The sequence below is a fragment of the Triturus cristatus genome, chromosome 8 (assembly GCF_964204655.1).
Source record: "Triturus cristatus chromosome 8, aTriCri1.1, whole genome shotgun sequence".
Classification (NCBI taxonomy): domain Eukaryota; kingdom Metazoa; phylum Chordata; class Amphibia; order Caudata; family Salamandridae; genus Triturus; species Triturus cristatus.
In genome coordinates, this window is record NC_140591.1 from 1180431770 (window position 1) to 1180447570 (window position 15801).

At 42.3% G+C, this 15801-nt stretch overlaps 1 protein-coding gene across 1 annotated transcript in view; it reads right to left on the minus strand.

Moving 5' to 3' along the window:
* The window catches only part of RP2 (RP2 activator of ARL3 GTPase), a 349303-nt gene that overhangs the window by 256662 nt on the left and 76840 nt on the right, over window positions 1-15801 (minus strand). Inside the window, exon 2 of the mRNA XM_085622855.1 lies at window positions 4367-5032. Coding sequence (XP_085478981.1) covers window positions 4367-5032 — 666 coding nt within the window. The remainder of the gene's footprint in view (window positions 1-4366; window positions 5033-15801) is intronic.

Genomic DNA, 15801 nt, shown 5'->3' on the forward strand with positions numbered 1-15801 from the left:
GGCAGCAAGGTTTCCGAAGAGGAGACACCAGGCTGCGGGACCTACCTCAAGATATTAGTCTTGACCGCCACGGAATGGAGCTGAAGGACCTCAGCCACCCTTCGCACCATCATAGCAAATGACGCTCCCTCCGCCGTAGCCACCGTAGGGGGTAAAAGCATGCCAGAATCTGGATAGGCGTCAAGTATACTGGCTTCACCCAATTCCTCATACCAGTCCATTTCCTGATAATGCTGGTCTTCTAAAGGGTTCAGCGACCCCTTCCAATGTTCTCCCACTCCTATCCCCTCAGAATAGGGCTCAGGAAATGACCTAGGACCTGGAGGTTCTATCAGTGCTGGAATTAGCATCGGTCGACGCGGTACCGGCTCCAGGTTGTTGAGGATTAGAATGGGGCTGGCACTGCCGGGGGGGGCACCAGTGGCGCTGGGATCATCGGCGCTGGGGCCAGCACAGGGGAAGGTCGCAATTGTACTACCGGCGCAAGACTAGATCAGTTCCCGGATCCATAGGGGGATATCGGAGTCGGGAGGGTCAGGCCGCCCAAAAATGAGGTGCATGGCCTCATAGAACTCTTGGAGTTGGGCGAGCGTCGCTCAGGCTCCCGGAAAATCGGGGAGGCGCGGAGTCGACCCAGGCGCAGGTTCTGAAGAACGAGGTCTAGTATGCAGAGACTCCTCCGTCATGTCAACCGACAGATGGGGAGAATTCGAAGCATGCTTCGACTTCTTGTGCTTCTTACGCCTCTTACCTGAGAGTCCCGATGATTTGGAGTGAGACAAAGAGGACTTGGGACTCCTGGAGCGTTGCCCAGAACTTCCTGTTGACTGGGAACGTGAATGAGATCTCCTAAGAGTCACACGATGTGGGGCCGACTGCCGGGCCACAAGTAGCTTTATGGACCATTTACTCAAAGGTTTTCGGAGCCATGACCAGACAGTCGGAGCACGAATTTGAGTCGTGATCGCGCTCAATGCACCACAGGCAAACCAGGTGCGGGTTCATCACCAACATGCCGCAGTGACAGGCGCCGCAAGGTTTGAACCAAGAAGTCTTCTTAGACATGATGGAAAAAACATACACACCCAAAAGGGGTCGACAACAGTCAAAAAAGCCTGTCAAAAAGTGACAGAGGGTAGCTCTCTTCACAGATCAGCGCTTGACGGGCACAGAAAAAAAAGAATGGACGTCAGTCCACTGAGTTGGTGCCTATATAGGTGATGTGGACGTCACAACAGCGCAGATGAAACCGACAATGTCATGCAGAGCCAACAGACGCAACCTACCAGTGCGCAGGGGTATTGTTCAAAGAAAAATCTTCCGGATCCAGTCTGACGCCTGGGAAAATAAAAGGTAAGGATTCTGCTGCTAGTTGTCTCTATCAGATTTTAAGTCTCAGCGTGGGTAGCGGCAAAGAGTGGTAAAGGTAATTTTAGGGTTTAAGGCGGGTAGTGGTTAGGATAATTTTAGTGTTTCGGGGTTGGCAGTGGTACATGGTGGTAGGGGTATTTTTAGGGTTTAGGGGAGGGTAGTGGCAAAGGGTGGTAAGGGTAATTTTAGGGTTTAGAGGTGGGTAGTGGTTAAGGGTGATCAGGGTCATTTTAGAGTTTTGGATGGGCACTGGTACATTGTGGTAAGGGTAGTTTTAGGGTTTAGGGGTGGGTAGTGTCCAAGGGTGATAAGGGTAATTTGGGGGTTTAGGGGTGAGTAGTGGTAAAGGGTGGTAAGGGTAATTTTAGGCAGGTTACAAATAAAATGTGAGAAATAAACCTTTCAGGTTTAGACTGCTGCATAAATTATGCAAAAATGGAAGCAAGGAACTCTGGGTAGTTCCCAAATGTATATGTGTACAGTGGTTCCTATATAATGAAGCACCCTACAATACCAGTGACAATCTGAATCTGCTCACTTCAAATGTCCGTTTTTCTAGCAAAGTTTTTAAGCTAGGATCAACACAGTGCCGTCCAAGCCGAGCTAGAAAGTGACAAAGCCTTTTACCATTTTTACAGCAAGGCCTTTAAGCATAGGATTAGCATAGTACCGTTCACGCTGAGCTAAAAAATGACAAAAGCCTTTTACCACTTCAGGCACATTATTACAGATTTGTATTGGTAAAATACCATCCAACCCGACCTGGAATGAATAAAAGCATAACTAATGCCATGCATGGTAAAGGCATCCATGGTGAAGTAATACAAGTTAACAAACAAGAATAGAGACAAGAGGCAGATGTGACCCTTGAGCTGCTGTTTGCTGGCGGCTTCTTCGTTAGTGGCCTACAACATGTACTATTTAATATAGGGTTCCAAATAATCAAATTCATGGGGGGTTTATTAAAAAGAGCATGGGCGTTTGAAAAAAACAGTACATGGTCTCCCTAACGTGATGGGTCCAAAGCCATCTAGGAAAGATACATTTTGTATTAGGTTATTCCTACAAAAAAAGCACATGTGCAACAGTGTGTGAGTTGGGAACAAGCTACCATTATGAAAACAAAACAAAATTCATTTATACTGTTATGGCCCTAAATGCAGAAGGGCAACTCTGAGCACATGCAATTGCCAAACAATAAATGAAAGAAATGAGTTAGCCAACTTTTGCTAAAGTGTTGTATTTAGTGGAAAGCAGATTCCAAGAGGTCAAAGCAACACTTGCTCACAGTACATAAGCATCCAGCAGAAAGATATCCCAATAGAAAACTAAATAGAACTGTTAACGACTGAAACGTATCAGTAGATGTCCCAAAGAAATTTAAAAAAACGTTTGCTAAGTGGCTTTTTTTGTATTAAAGGAACACATTTCATTAACAGCAGTAAGAAATGTAAAAGCAGACAGAAGTAGAAACAGAAACACTGTCTGTTCAGGTCCCTGGTCAAGCTGTAAATGGCCCAGAGATGTTTCTTTTCATGCTATTAAGATAACACCATGCTCTCTTCACCTGTTAATTGACCTACAAATCTACAAAATGACAGCTTCTGGCATCCCAGTGGGAAGTATGCTATGGCGGCTAGTGAAATACACCCTGAGAAAAGCGATCCCTGAACATACACTTTCATGCATAAACAGCTTTTGGTAAAAGTGACTGCAGAATTCACAAAACGCATACAGAAGTCATACAGAGAGCAGTGGGGAGGAGAAGCATGCAAGTATGGACAGCTTTAAAACATGCATTCTCATGAAGTGCTTCACAAAAAAGAAAAGAGTTCCCAAAAAGCAAGCAGTTATGGAAGAATACAAACAGTCACTCTGGACAAACCAAGTATGCTCCATGGAAGGGACTAGCTCAAGCTGGACAGCCTTCAACAAATAAAGCCAGCAAAGAGAGAGCATACAAATGTGACTGACAAAAGGCAAAGCAAATAGTAAGCAATGGACAGAATGCATTTCTAGTTCAGCTTCTAGCATGTCCCCAACATGTCTTTGCAACCAGGCAGCTGTGCTGTCTGGTAGGCTTCCACCTAAAAACAAATGTTTGATGCAAGCACTAGGCTTTTATCAAATTGAGGTAGGCTTCAGGCAGGCTGTTGAGACCCTTTTGCAGTACTTCTTTAAAGACGACATCTGCTTCGAAATAGGTTTTATTTTTAACTCTATGAGCTCGATTCACAAATGTTTTTGCATATCAACATTAAACCTCAATGCACATAAAAAGTAATTAAATAGGAGGGTACAATTCCATAAGAATCAGGACTGATGGAATTGTATCCTTGCCAATGGAAAGGCGGGTCGCCGTACAATCGTAGGAGGACCCACAAACTTTCAGTCGGTATTCACATATTCCTTGCACGTTGATTCGCACCCTGGAAACACTTACACATTTTTCCTTGTCAAGGGCTTGAGCAAGCACGCTTCCAGAGTAGGAAAGGGGAGAAAATACCTCTGTTTTAAATGTGAGCTTAAGTGGCATGGTTTCCTCAGTTTGGGAAAATCAAACCTATAAATGCACAGTGGTTTAATATTCAAGCGTACAGAATTTTCCGGCAGGTGGAACTTCTGCATGTGTATATTTTAAGGACTGGAGTACTCAACGAAATCTAAGAAAGACAAATATTACACAAACTACTCCTAGAAACCTCTGTGATTCCATTTTAGGGCATGTGATCAAAATGTAGGCACATTTACGACTTTTAAAGCCCTAGCTTTGTGAATCTGCATTTTCACCCCAAGGTTCAAAAGATGGAATGCATCAGACAGCAGTGGAGGTGAAATATGGCCCCCAGCTAAAAGACTATAGGTTTTCTATAAACAGAAACAGCAACTTCTACAACTAATAATTAAGAGTTGCTAGTTATTGATTCAGCTCTATAGTAATCAAAGGTATAATGTAAAACTACAAAAAAACACTAATTTTCAAACAATGGCTTACCTCATCAATCAGCTTCCGAGCATTTGCCGTGGTGTAATCTCCAGCAAAAAACACAACCAAACATGATTCATCACTTTTCTTTGGTCGCTGACCCCTGGTCACAGGTATGATGCTCTTGTTAGGGTCTGTAGCAACCCGGACAGCTTTGAGCTCTTCAGAGTCTGGCAAAGGAACAGCATCTAGAACAGAAACATCCTCTGAGAGGAGGCTCCAGTTGTTCTCTCCAGACACTGGCGTGAAGTCATGAATGTTGCTCCAGTTGTTGTTAAAGATACTTAAGCCGGCATCCTTGAACTGGAATGCAAGCTCTGGATAGTAGTACTGAAAGCAGGCAAACTTCACACCAGTAGAGGACTCAATAATGGGCTGAGTGGCACAGCAGAGGAAGACCTCCAGCTTCCGGCAGTCCCGAGTGCGAAACTGCTGACAAGCAACAACACATTTGCAGTCCTTACAATCGCGGAAAAACACACTGCCCTTTATAGGCCCGAGAAAGATGCGACAGTTTGTGCAGTCATCAATCGTGATTGTCGCAGAGTGGTCAAAAATGTAGATATTGCAGTTCTCACACTCTTGAATAGCAAACTGCTGCCCTGCGACCTTTCCTGGCAAACGTCCCACAGTTTGATCTTTCAATCCATTGAACATGTATTCTTTTGGATCAACCTAGGAGGAAAACAACAAAAATGATTAATTTAAATTTAAACAAAATCGTGCTAAACTCCCAAAGGAGCTTAAAAGAATTAGTGCCTAGGACAAAACACATACATAAAATGGCAGAGCATGCTGAACTTTTAAAAAGACCTGAAAATTAATGTTTTTCAGAAGATAAAAAAAAAATAAGAGAAACTATGATCCAAATGTCCTGATGAACTACTTTCAAATGAAAAGTATCTCCATGAGCTTATGGGTTGCTACATCTTAAAAGCGTAAATATTTGTGAATGACATCTATACAATATCAACCGTTATGCGAGGCAGTGAATTAATCCTAGACATGTAAGCTAAACAAATATCAGAGCAGTCTTTCAATTTAGACTGTCAGCTCTAATTAAGTGGTCACACTCCTGTTTTCCCCACAATAATTGAAAGGCTGGCCCCTAATGTTCTCCATTTTGTCTATTCATACTCAAATCTCAAGCTCCATCAATTTCTGCTTGCCTTGGCCACCTTTGATAATGTTAGTAACGATGTACTCCTGAAATCAATGTTTTCTCAGGATATCAATATGACAGTGCTCTTCTGATTCACATTTTTCACATCACTTAAAGGCTGCATAATTGAATGCTTCGCTACCATTTCATACCAATGGCATCCCATAGCTTACTGTCCCACCCTCCCCACATGAATGCCATTTACACTATATGGTTCACTACAATCTTCCAGTCCTTTCCATTGACTTCATTCTCCCCTCCCACTTGAAATCTCGGAGCTCACTTTGATGTTAAACATGGCTTTCAACCTTAATCACCTTATTTGCCACCTATTACCACTCCACTCTTAAGATGTGAACACCCTACCCTGTCTTACCATTCAAAAGACCATGGCCCATATAAATCTCTTTGCACAAGTATACTTATCTAATGCAACAGATTTGTTACATGCACCCTGGTCAACCCTTCAAGATTCACCACCACCTGCCCTACTATCAGCAAGCCAGCTGACAGCGAACTGGGGTAACTATATTCATATTCCTCATTCTCGCGTCCATGTATGTTCGAACTCTCACTTTGCCATCCACTGCAGATACCAGTTAGTGCTATAGCCCACCTACTCCTTACAATTACAGACTCTTGGCCAGACCTCTGTCTCAAACTGATCACACACTAACTTCCTTTGCATGTGCCACATAAGGGGACATATACCTTATTAATCGTGACTCAAACACCACTATGACACATTTGAGGGACCCGGTTCACTGGGATTCAATTTAAGCAATCTATAGCTCATCCATTTCAGTAGTTGTTTAGGGGTTTGGGAAAAGTATTCCTATGGCAATGCTGCCTACTCACATCCTTGTAAACATTTTCAAGTCAAGACATATTTTTACCTCCCGAAACAGAAGTAGTTAGTCCTGATATTCTTTGCATTGTACAGGCTTGGTTATTCATTACATGACTGAAGGACCAAACAAGAAGAAAGGCTTCTTCCTTCAAATTCGACAATTATATACTTGTATTCAGTAACCTCAATGATGCCTTAATAGTGCATCACAAACCTTTCACTGTTACCTACTGTATTCAACGCACAACCGAAGGATTACTTAGACGCTTAGGCTGAATTGTGTGCATGTTAGTTATTATTTAATGGTCACTCTAAAAAAGTCTTGGAAGCAGTCTGTCTCACACAGAAGCACACCAAAACATAGTGGCTCAAACTAATATCAGCTGTTAAAGAAAAATGTGTTGTTGGTATTATTTCAAATACATGATACTACAGTCATGAACAAAATGTTATCTTAGATGCTAGTACTTTCTAATGCTCCAATTACTTATTGATAATCCTTGTTACACAAGTCCTTATCTTATTCCTCACAGCTGCATGACTGCATATTAAACCACACCAGGTTTGGACACCCTTTTGCAGTTACCGTCAAGTCTTGCCCTGTGGTTCAAGACAAGCAACTGTTGAATCTTATCATTTGCCACAGACAAGTGTAAGGACATAGCAAAAGGTAAGGGGTTGAGTAACCTTGTTACTAGCCGCTTTGTGTATACTTAATTCTGTAACTGCAGTCTAGACCGATTCTCATGTACCCTGCTACCTACATGGTATCTCATTTGTTTTGTGCAGTAAAGTTGTCATTAAGGCTCTGGCCTGGTTAGCCCTTTATGTGTGTTCTGTGGACCAAGGCATTGAAAAGTTTACATGCATTTGAGGGTGTATACATAACTATATTTCCTAAAGGGAAGCGAGCAATAGCTCTGTAAACAGGTAGAAACATCTTTTTCGAAGCATCTCAGACTACAGTTAAAATGTGTGTGAAGTCTTTTGGGCTACAGAAGTAAATATGGTAATTGAGGACAGTGTCATTTAGCACAAAAACACCATGGATTGAGAAAGTAACTTCCCCGTTCTTTCATTCAATGTGCCTCTGAGTTTACACTTATACCTTACAATTAGCATGCAAAATAAAAGGCCACTAGATGGTCCATAGGTGGCCGAGGCCTGAATGTGGAGACAGGGAACTAATAGTGGATCATGGGGTTAACATCTTCACCTGCATCTTGTCCATCCTTGAAAGAAGTATAAGATGGAGATTGAACATCCAAAGGGAGGAAAATGGATGATGTACAGAAAAAAAAACAGAAGTATGCCTTAAATTGATTATTAATCAGGCTTTGGCAAGCAATAAACAGGATTTAGGGGCTTCCAGCTCCCTATTTTTTCCATCTCCGTCACCATTTCTATTACAATCATCATTATAATCGGCAATAGTACTCTACAGGCGACAAACAAGTGGATCCTCACACGGTAGTTCACCAGTTCAATGCCATCATATTCCAGGAAATGGCTATTTCAGTGGCTCCTTTGCCTGCTGTTCCATCTGAAAAGACTGGCGGGGGTTCAAAAGATGTAAACTGCCAATCTCTAGTAAGGGCTACTCAATTCAAAACAGGCCACATCTAGCCCCCTGGGCTGCCTGATAGCCACACAACACTAGTAATTAATATTTCAACAGCCATTCCAGTAGACGTCAACAGTACCCAAGTCAATTAAACGTCTAACCGATAGTTATGACGACATACACGTAGGTTGTGCCAACAGACATTGTACCAAAGTTACCAGCAGTATGTCAAGTAATAAAACTATAGTAGACATACATTTATAGACTATAAACCTAAGTAGCCACAGTGATTCAAAGAGGATGCCGCAACTGTGTGGTGGCCCCTTTTTCTGACCGGTCTGAAAGCTTTAGCCCCGGAAATATCATAAAAATCCAAACCTCAAAGCGACTAAAAGTTGATAAGTTACAGGTTAAAATATATGGCAAATAAAACATAGTAATTATAAATCTCTCTAAAGGTTTAAATTATGAATCATTGGCCCTTCAAAATAAAACTTGTTCGGAGCCGACAAATAAGGTTGTCCTTTGTAGGATCCAGCGAGGCAATGTCACATGAAAATGTTAAAGTGTCTGAATTCATTATTTCGGTACATATGAAGGACTGTTTCATTAGTGATATGCAGAAAAGGAAACCTCTCTGTGACCCACCAGGATAGCAGAAATTGGACAGAATGAATTTGAAACTGATCCTGCATGATTGTTCTTTACCTTTTCCAATCCAGATGTTTAAACCTGTAGATGAAATAAGAGATATCCGACTCTCTTATTTCAACTTGGTTGCTTTTGTAAATTTGTATTTGAACATTGTACTATTTATTACTTTTCTCATCCTGTTTGTAATCTCATTTGGATTCGACCTATAGTCCATACATTTCCTTTTTTCTATTTTTGGACTGGGTTATGATTTTCACTATAATTCCAAAATTAACCATCAAAAACATCAAATACCATCATAAAGTTCACTGCCTAGCCTCCCTCCCGCATCTTCGTCTTCTGTAAGACACAATGTCTAGGAATGAGATGGGTAGAACAGAAGGGCCCTGTACACTGCATGATCTCTGCCACTCTTGGCACAGACTGAAAAGCGGGCATAACTGGAGAAAAGGAGACTGGTGCAAAAAACACAACCAGCACACATAGTTTAATGGCACACAGCTATGGAAGTCCCAGAACATGTGTGTCAAACTGTGAACTAAAACAGAATTCCAAAATTCCAAGACATCAGTGTGTTGCAAAACCCAGCTTAAAAACAATAAAATAAAGATATCAAAGCAGCTTCTCGATGTAACAAGAGGAACTTCTCCGCACCATATGCCAAACAAAGAAAATAAGTAAAACAAAGGAAACAAGAAAGGGAATTTAGCCAGGTCTTTAGCAACATAGATCACATACTGAGTATCAGAGAAACAGGCTGACAAAACCTTCCAGTCAAGGGTCAGTACTTTATGTCCTAAAGGCATGGTGAGGGGTTAACTTCTTTTTTGCAACATATAATTGCCCTTTTCCCAGACATATACCGAATACCAAAACAGCCTAGTCTTGATTCCTCCTCAAGCGACTTTCCTCCACCACACTACAATTCCAGGTTCTTTATCTCTCTCTTGTGGGTTCTTATTCATCACTGCTTTCTCCCTTTGTCATTCCTATCTTTCGCTCTGCCTTATTTCTCACATTTGTAGGTTTTGCCTAGGCAGCGCATGCACTGCTCTTCGAGACATGCTGTGTGCAGTATATGTGCTACGAGCACCGCCCATCTTTTTAATTGGTTCCTCTTTCTGTCCTTTGTAAATGCTGGCTTTTGTTTGGTTAAATAGCCAACTAGTCTCTCCTTTCTGACTTTTGTAACCTCCCATAGGGATTTCCCCTGTTACATGTGCTCCTACTCTTACAGTTATTTATGATACTCTGTAAGTACTATTTCATTTTTTTGTGGCTGGCCAGCTGCTCGACCAACAACTTCCAGTCTAGTATTTACTATTTTTCTTTATTAGTACGCTAACATCTATTGTGGCATTTTTATTTTAGAAACAGATGGTATGTTTCGTTTCCAGCTGGTGGTTTGCGGGAGTATTTATTTCATTTGGCTTTTTATTTACAAATCAACGTGCCGCACAAACCCTCTCCCCATTCGCAGCTTCACCCGTCTTCCCCCACCCTCGTTCTGCTTGTTTTAATATTACAATTGACGCAAAGTTAGTGGCGACTTCACATGAGCGCCACTTACATTACACAAGGACATATTCATTTTTTGTGGACATGGCGAGATTAAGTGATTTGCTCACAATCACAGGATGTCGAGCCGAGACTTGAACCCGGTTCCTCAGTTCCAAAGTCACCAGCTCTAGTTGCTGCGCCACACCCTCTCCCTGTTCTGCCACATTTCTGTAGAGAGCATGAGGCATTCCAGTGCCTTCGATGGGGAAAAGACTGCATGGCACAAATTTCCTTAGCCTTACGTAACCAAGTGTTGCTCATCCACCATATTAAACAGCTTTACCACTGAAAGCATGAGAACCGGCGCAGGATAGAATATATGGTACTATAAAAATGTAGCTTTAAATTTATGTGCATTGAATGTATGGTCGGAGGTTTACTGTGATGTAAAAGTTCAACAGCTTGTTTTACAATACGTTGTTGTACATTTATTGTTTGTCTTTAAACGATAATGTAGCATATTTGATATAATGTTGTTTTCAAGTGTTTACAGTTTTTTGAGCACCCAAGGGTTGAACTGTGCATCAACAGGAAGGTGACTCTCCCTCCAAGATGATGACTAAATTTACTGGCACGAGGCAAACCCAGAGAGAACTAGCTTGCGCAAGATCCATCCTAACATCTCCAGCGGGGTAGAAGGGGCCCCGAGCGCAGTGCGCAGACGCTGCTGTCTGCCTCTGTGGCTTTTGGTACAGAAGTGCTAGTTGAACCTTTGCCTCTCCTTTGAGAGGCAAAAGAGGGGGGATTGTTAGCCAGGGAGTTCATGAGAGAAGGAACCAAGGCTATTGGCCAACCCAGCAGTCGCAAAGCAACAAGTGGGTCACCTGACAGCCAAATGAGCTGATGCATGCACTCTTCGACGTCCCTTTCGGCTGTGTCACATTCTGTGGCATTGTGACCCTCTTCCTTTTAAGACTGGGACTCTGCAAAAGTGAATGCAGAGGTGGAGTGCTGCAGTCCTTTGCAGGCCGAAGCCACAGCGTTTGCTTCTGTGTGCACTGAGTTGCACAGACCGTTCCTGGCATCATGAATATTAATAAAGCATGTAGCCCAAACCTCAAGGGTGGTGTAGGCGCTCTTCACAGCAAACGGTTAGTATGTTCATTGCAGTGCAGAGAGCACATCCGCTTGCAGCTCAAAACAAAACCATCGTGCAGCAAGCAGACTCTCCGTGCACCTCGCCTGGGAGTGCCTAAAAATTGTGCTGGTTAAACAGGAAGTGGTGGTGTGCTGTGCCTTTTACCTCTAGGCAATGTGCATAGTTCCGTACTCCACCACCTCCGGTGTAAATATGGAAAGGCGCCCCTTACGTGAAGAGCCGTCCACTGTTTTGGTACACTGCTGGACACGAGAAACACCTCACCAGCCTGACACATCAATGCTGCTAGGAGGGCTGACGCGGGAAGGTATGCAATAACTACCCATCTTCCTTCTGTGTCTCAAGTGTAGAAAGTATGTAAAATGTATAGGGTCTCTGTCCCCCTCTCATGTATGCCTGTATAGCCCGTTTTGTGTGGCTGATCTGTGTAGAGGTTCAGTCAGAGCCCCCTCATGAATAAGTGGGTCCATGGTTGCTTCTGAAAATGTTTGCCCATCTGCAGTTCCTGAAATTACTGCTCCGAGTGCTGCTATAGCGGCAAGAGATTGGCAGACAATTTGCTTCAGAAACACCACTCAATAGTCTTGTAACTTTTAAACGGGGAAAATTAAGCTGCACTTCTATGCCTGCTCGGATTCTTTTTTGACATGGTTTACAATCTCCCTTCCAAGTAGAACTTATGTAGAAAGACAGATCAACTGGTGAGACTTCATAAAAACTGTATTTTTTTCCGTAGCACTTAACTGTTCACTGTGTTCCAATAATGTCATTAAGGAGTTCCGGTGATGTGATAATATACTATGCCAGAGTTTGCGGTTCATAAGTGTCAACGTAAGACCACTGCTAGACAAAAACAATGGCCAGTCAGTGTTTAAGTAAATTATATATACACACACATATTTTATTTATATATATATATATATATATATATATATATATATATATATATATATTCACTGAAAAAACCATAGGTTTCACACATGTTATAGTTAGCGGAAATTTTACTGATAAAAAACCAATGAAATTCCCCGGTTATAGTTAGTGCAGGCAACTATAACTCACGCGACCGCAATCCTCTGCTGATGCGAATACTGTATTTAGACACTTATTTGCCCATGTCTTTTTCCATACATTTTTAGCTATACATATATTACAAATATTTTTTTTTCATAAAGACACATATGTCATCAGCAGAAGATTGCGGTCGCGTGAGTTATAGTTGCCTGCACTAACTATAACCGGGGAATTTCATTGGTTTTTTATCAGTAAAATTTCCGCTAACTATAACATGTGTGAAACCTATGGTTTTTTCAGTGAATTTGCAAGGTTTTTTAAATGCTAATTCCTAACTATAACGTGTGTGAAACCTATGGTTTTTTCAGTGAATTTGTACGTTTTTTTAAATGCTACGTTACTTTACGCCATTCGTGGCGTGCGCGCCCACTTAACGCAGTTCGTTCCGTGCGCGCACGGTGAGCATGCGGTGCGCTTTGCGCACCGCGCGCCCACTTTACGCAGTTAGTGCCGTGCACGCACGGTGGGCACGCGGTGCGCTACACGCACCGCGTGCCCACGTTACGCTAGATGGGCCATGTACGCACGATGCGCTTCGCGCACCGTGCGCACATGGAGGACATATGATGCACTTCGTTTTGAAAGGTAATATTTTAATTTTTCGTATATGTTATAAGCCATGCACAAATGGTGCCCTTCGGGCACCATTTGCACACGGGGTGGAGAGAGTGGGGATAATTTTTTTTTTATTATTTTTTTTTTAAATATTTTAGTTTAACTCATCTTTAATAAGCCATGCACAATTGGTGCCCATCAGGCACCAATTGCACACGGGGTGGGGAGAGTGTGGATAATTTTTTTTTTTTTATAATTTTTTACCGTACGCGTACGGTAAGCGTAATCGGCGAAATTAGCGAAAAAATAAAAATTCCGTTTTTGGCCTTGGGGGATCTTTGGGGACTCCCTCAACATTGCTATGTGTGTGGGAGCTGTTTAAACAGCCCCTTTACATGTTTTTGGGCTTAATATTTTAAACATCACTCTCAGTGCGAGAGAGAAAATGGCGGCCGCCGCTTCCTGGTTTCGGCCGATTCGAATGTTTACTAAGATCTAAGAGCCAATCAGAATCGCGCTCGCGCACGCCACCGTACGCGTACGGTAAGCGTACCGTAAGCGCACCGTAAGCTGGCTCAGATATATATATTGATTTAAAGGCTATTTTCTCAGAATCTACTGAACAGATTTACACCAAACCTACAAAAGGCACTTCCTTGACCTGAGGACTACCTCTCTGCCAAATTTCTAGTAATTCTGTTCAGCCGTTCGGGCTGTAGCCCTGTCTAAAGGTCCTATGGAAAAATGCATGGGAAAAACGCGTTTTGGGACCCCCCTTTTATCTCAGCCCCCGCTTGACGAATCCCCCCGAGACTTTCAGGGAAGGAGCGGAGCGTAGCGCCCCACCTATTTTGAAAAATTCGCGAGGATTCGTCGACCGGCGCCAAAGTTATTCAAAATAGAATGTTGCGGATTTCCTATGGAAACGTGGTCCTAACTATAACTACCTACTGGCGACCGCCAGTAGGTAATATATATATATACACACACACACACACACACATATGGATAGATAGACGGCAGATAGATAATGAATGTGTGTGTTCAGTCTTCATGCACCTTTTTAGCCAATCGTACTATAACCATTAGCTACTTAGACTGTAACGCATCAATACCTTAAGTGGTTAATGTATACTGGTGCAAGCTTCCCTGATTGAAGATCACTTCGGGCTGTGTGTGAGAAGGAGGCAGGGCTGGCTTTCGTGCTGGTGGCACCCAGTGCGACCATTTTTGTTGCCTCTCCCCTCCAAAAAAGCTTCCTTCTCCATGAATTCCCTCACTACCACGCTTTTCAGTGCCCCTCATCTTTCCATAGGCCCTCTCTCACATGCATTTTATTTGCTTTGTAGTGCTACTCTTGCCAGTGTAGGGTGTCAGAGCACTCTACATTACACACACACACACATTCTACAGAGCCAATGATTCATATGTGTGTAAATCAGTCTATAGGAAATGTTACCCAAGATAAGGAGGATTATAAGGTGTAGGAGTCACATGTCACCGATACTGGTGGGCAGAATATTTGAAGAGTGTTTGGTCTAGAGAAGCAGCAACTCAGAATTTAAAACGTACAGCAGTAGTTAGCTTTACTGATAAGAATGTATTTTTACTCAAATGGACTCCTTTGAGCAAAATTAGGATAATGAAATACTTGGGAAAAACATAACATTCCACACTATACCATGAAGTTTGCATGCAACTCTTTGATGCTATATTAGGGTTGTAAGTTATGAACTGCAAGTAACAAAATGCTGTTGATGACATTACACAAGTGTTCGCTGCAGTTGGCGAGGTGCCTTTAAGAACCCTCGAGGTATTGTGGTCTGTTTTGTTAATTGCCATACTTTTGGTCGTATGGCCCAGCACAAGGGAAACACTCGAATGGCATCATAGTAGGGCATTGCATTGAATTTTCAAACTGGCTTCACTAATCTAGTTCCTTTAAATGCACTCAATCAATTAAAGTTTGTAACCAACTGTTTCACAGTACATCATAGACAATTTACCACAAACTTTGATGTCTTTAATATCTAATGTAATGTAAGACATAATGTGCTGCATGGCTAAACACTTATAAGGTCCCCAAAGACGAGACGTATTGGCTATGTCAACGCTTGTTCTCTCTTGCTCCAAGGAGAAGGCTGATGATGGAAAATAAGTCCCAAGGCAAACAAATGAGTACTGGCGCCAACCACCAACACAAATTAAGAGTGGCTAACTCTTGCACTCAAAGGACTAACTAACAAGGAAGAGGGATGAGGTGGCAGAATGTAAAGGTTAATGGCAGCTTTTTTCAAATTAAACAAAGAAAATAAACTTCTAGTTATCATCATCATTAGGGTCTTACGGGCTCGCATCACAACCAGCACTGATTATTTTAAACATTACTTTAACTGATTTTAATGCTAGAGAATACAAAAGAAATGGCAAAATGATCAACAATAATAACAGCACTGATTTTTGACCAGGGAACAGCAGACATTGCACACAGCAACACCATATTCTAATGACTATTACCCGAGCTGAATACCACTGTTTAAGGTAAGTGTATAGCTGTGTAGCCGTACAGATGTATAGCTTTCCCATCTCAAGCAGCCAAAAACAATCCTGAATTAGCACCTAGGTAACCAGATCAATCGACTATAACTGGTCTAACCAACCTTAGTCAAGGAGAGTAATTCAACTCTACCAGGGCAGGTTTCCAAAGATCATTGGTATCCAAAGGTCACAGCAGGTTGCAGGGACCTCTTGATCGGTGGACTAGCTTCTGGTGATCAAGATTCTACAATGATGATTAAAGTTTGTATTTTCCAACCTCTCCTCCATAGCGCCTCTACTTCCCCAGCCCATTCTTTCTCTGCCCTCCTCCTCCACGCCTAATATCACCTTTAGTATTGTCAACGCACATGCAACCAACGCACTAATT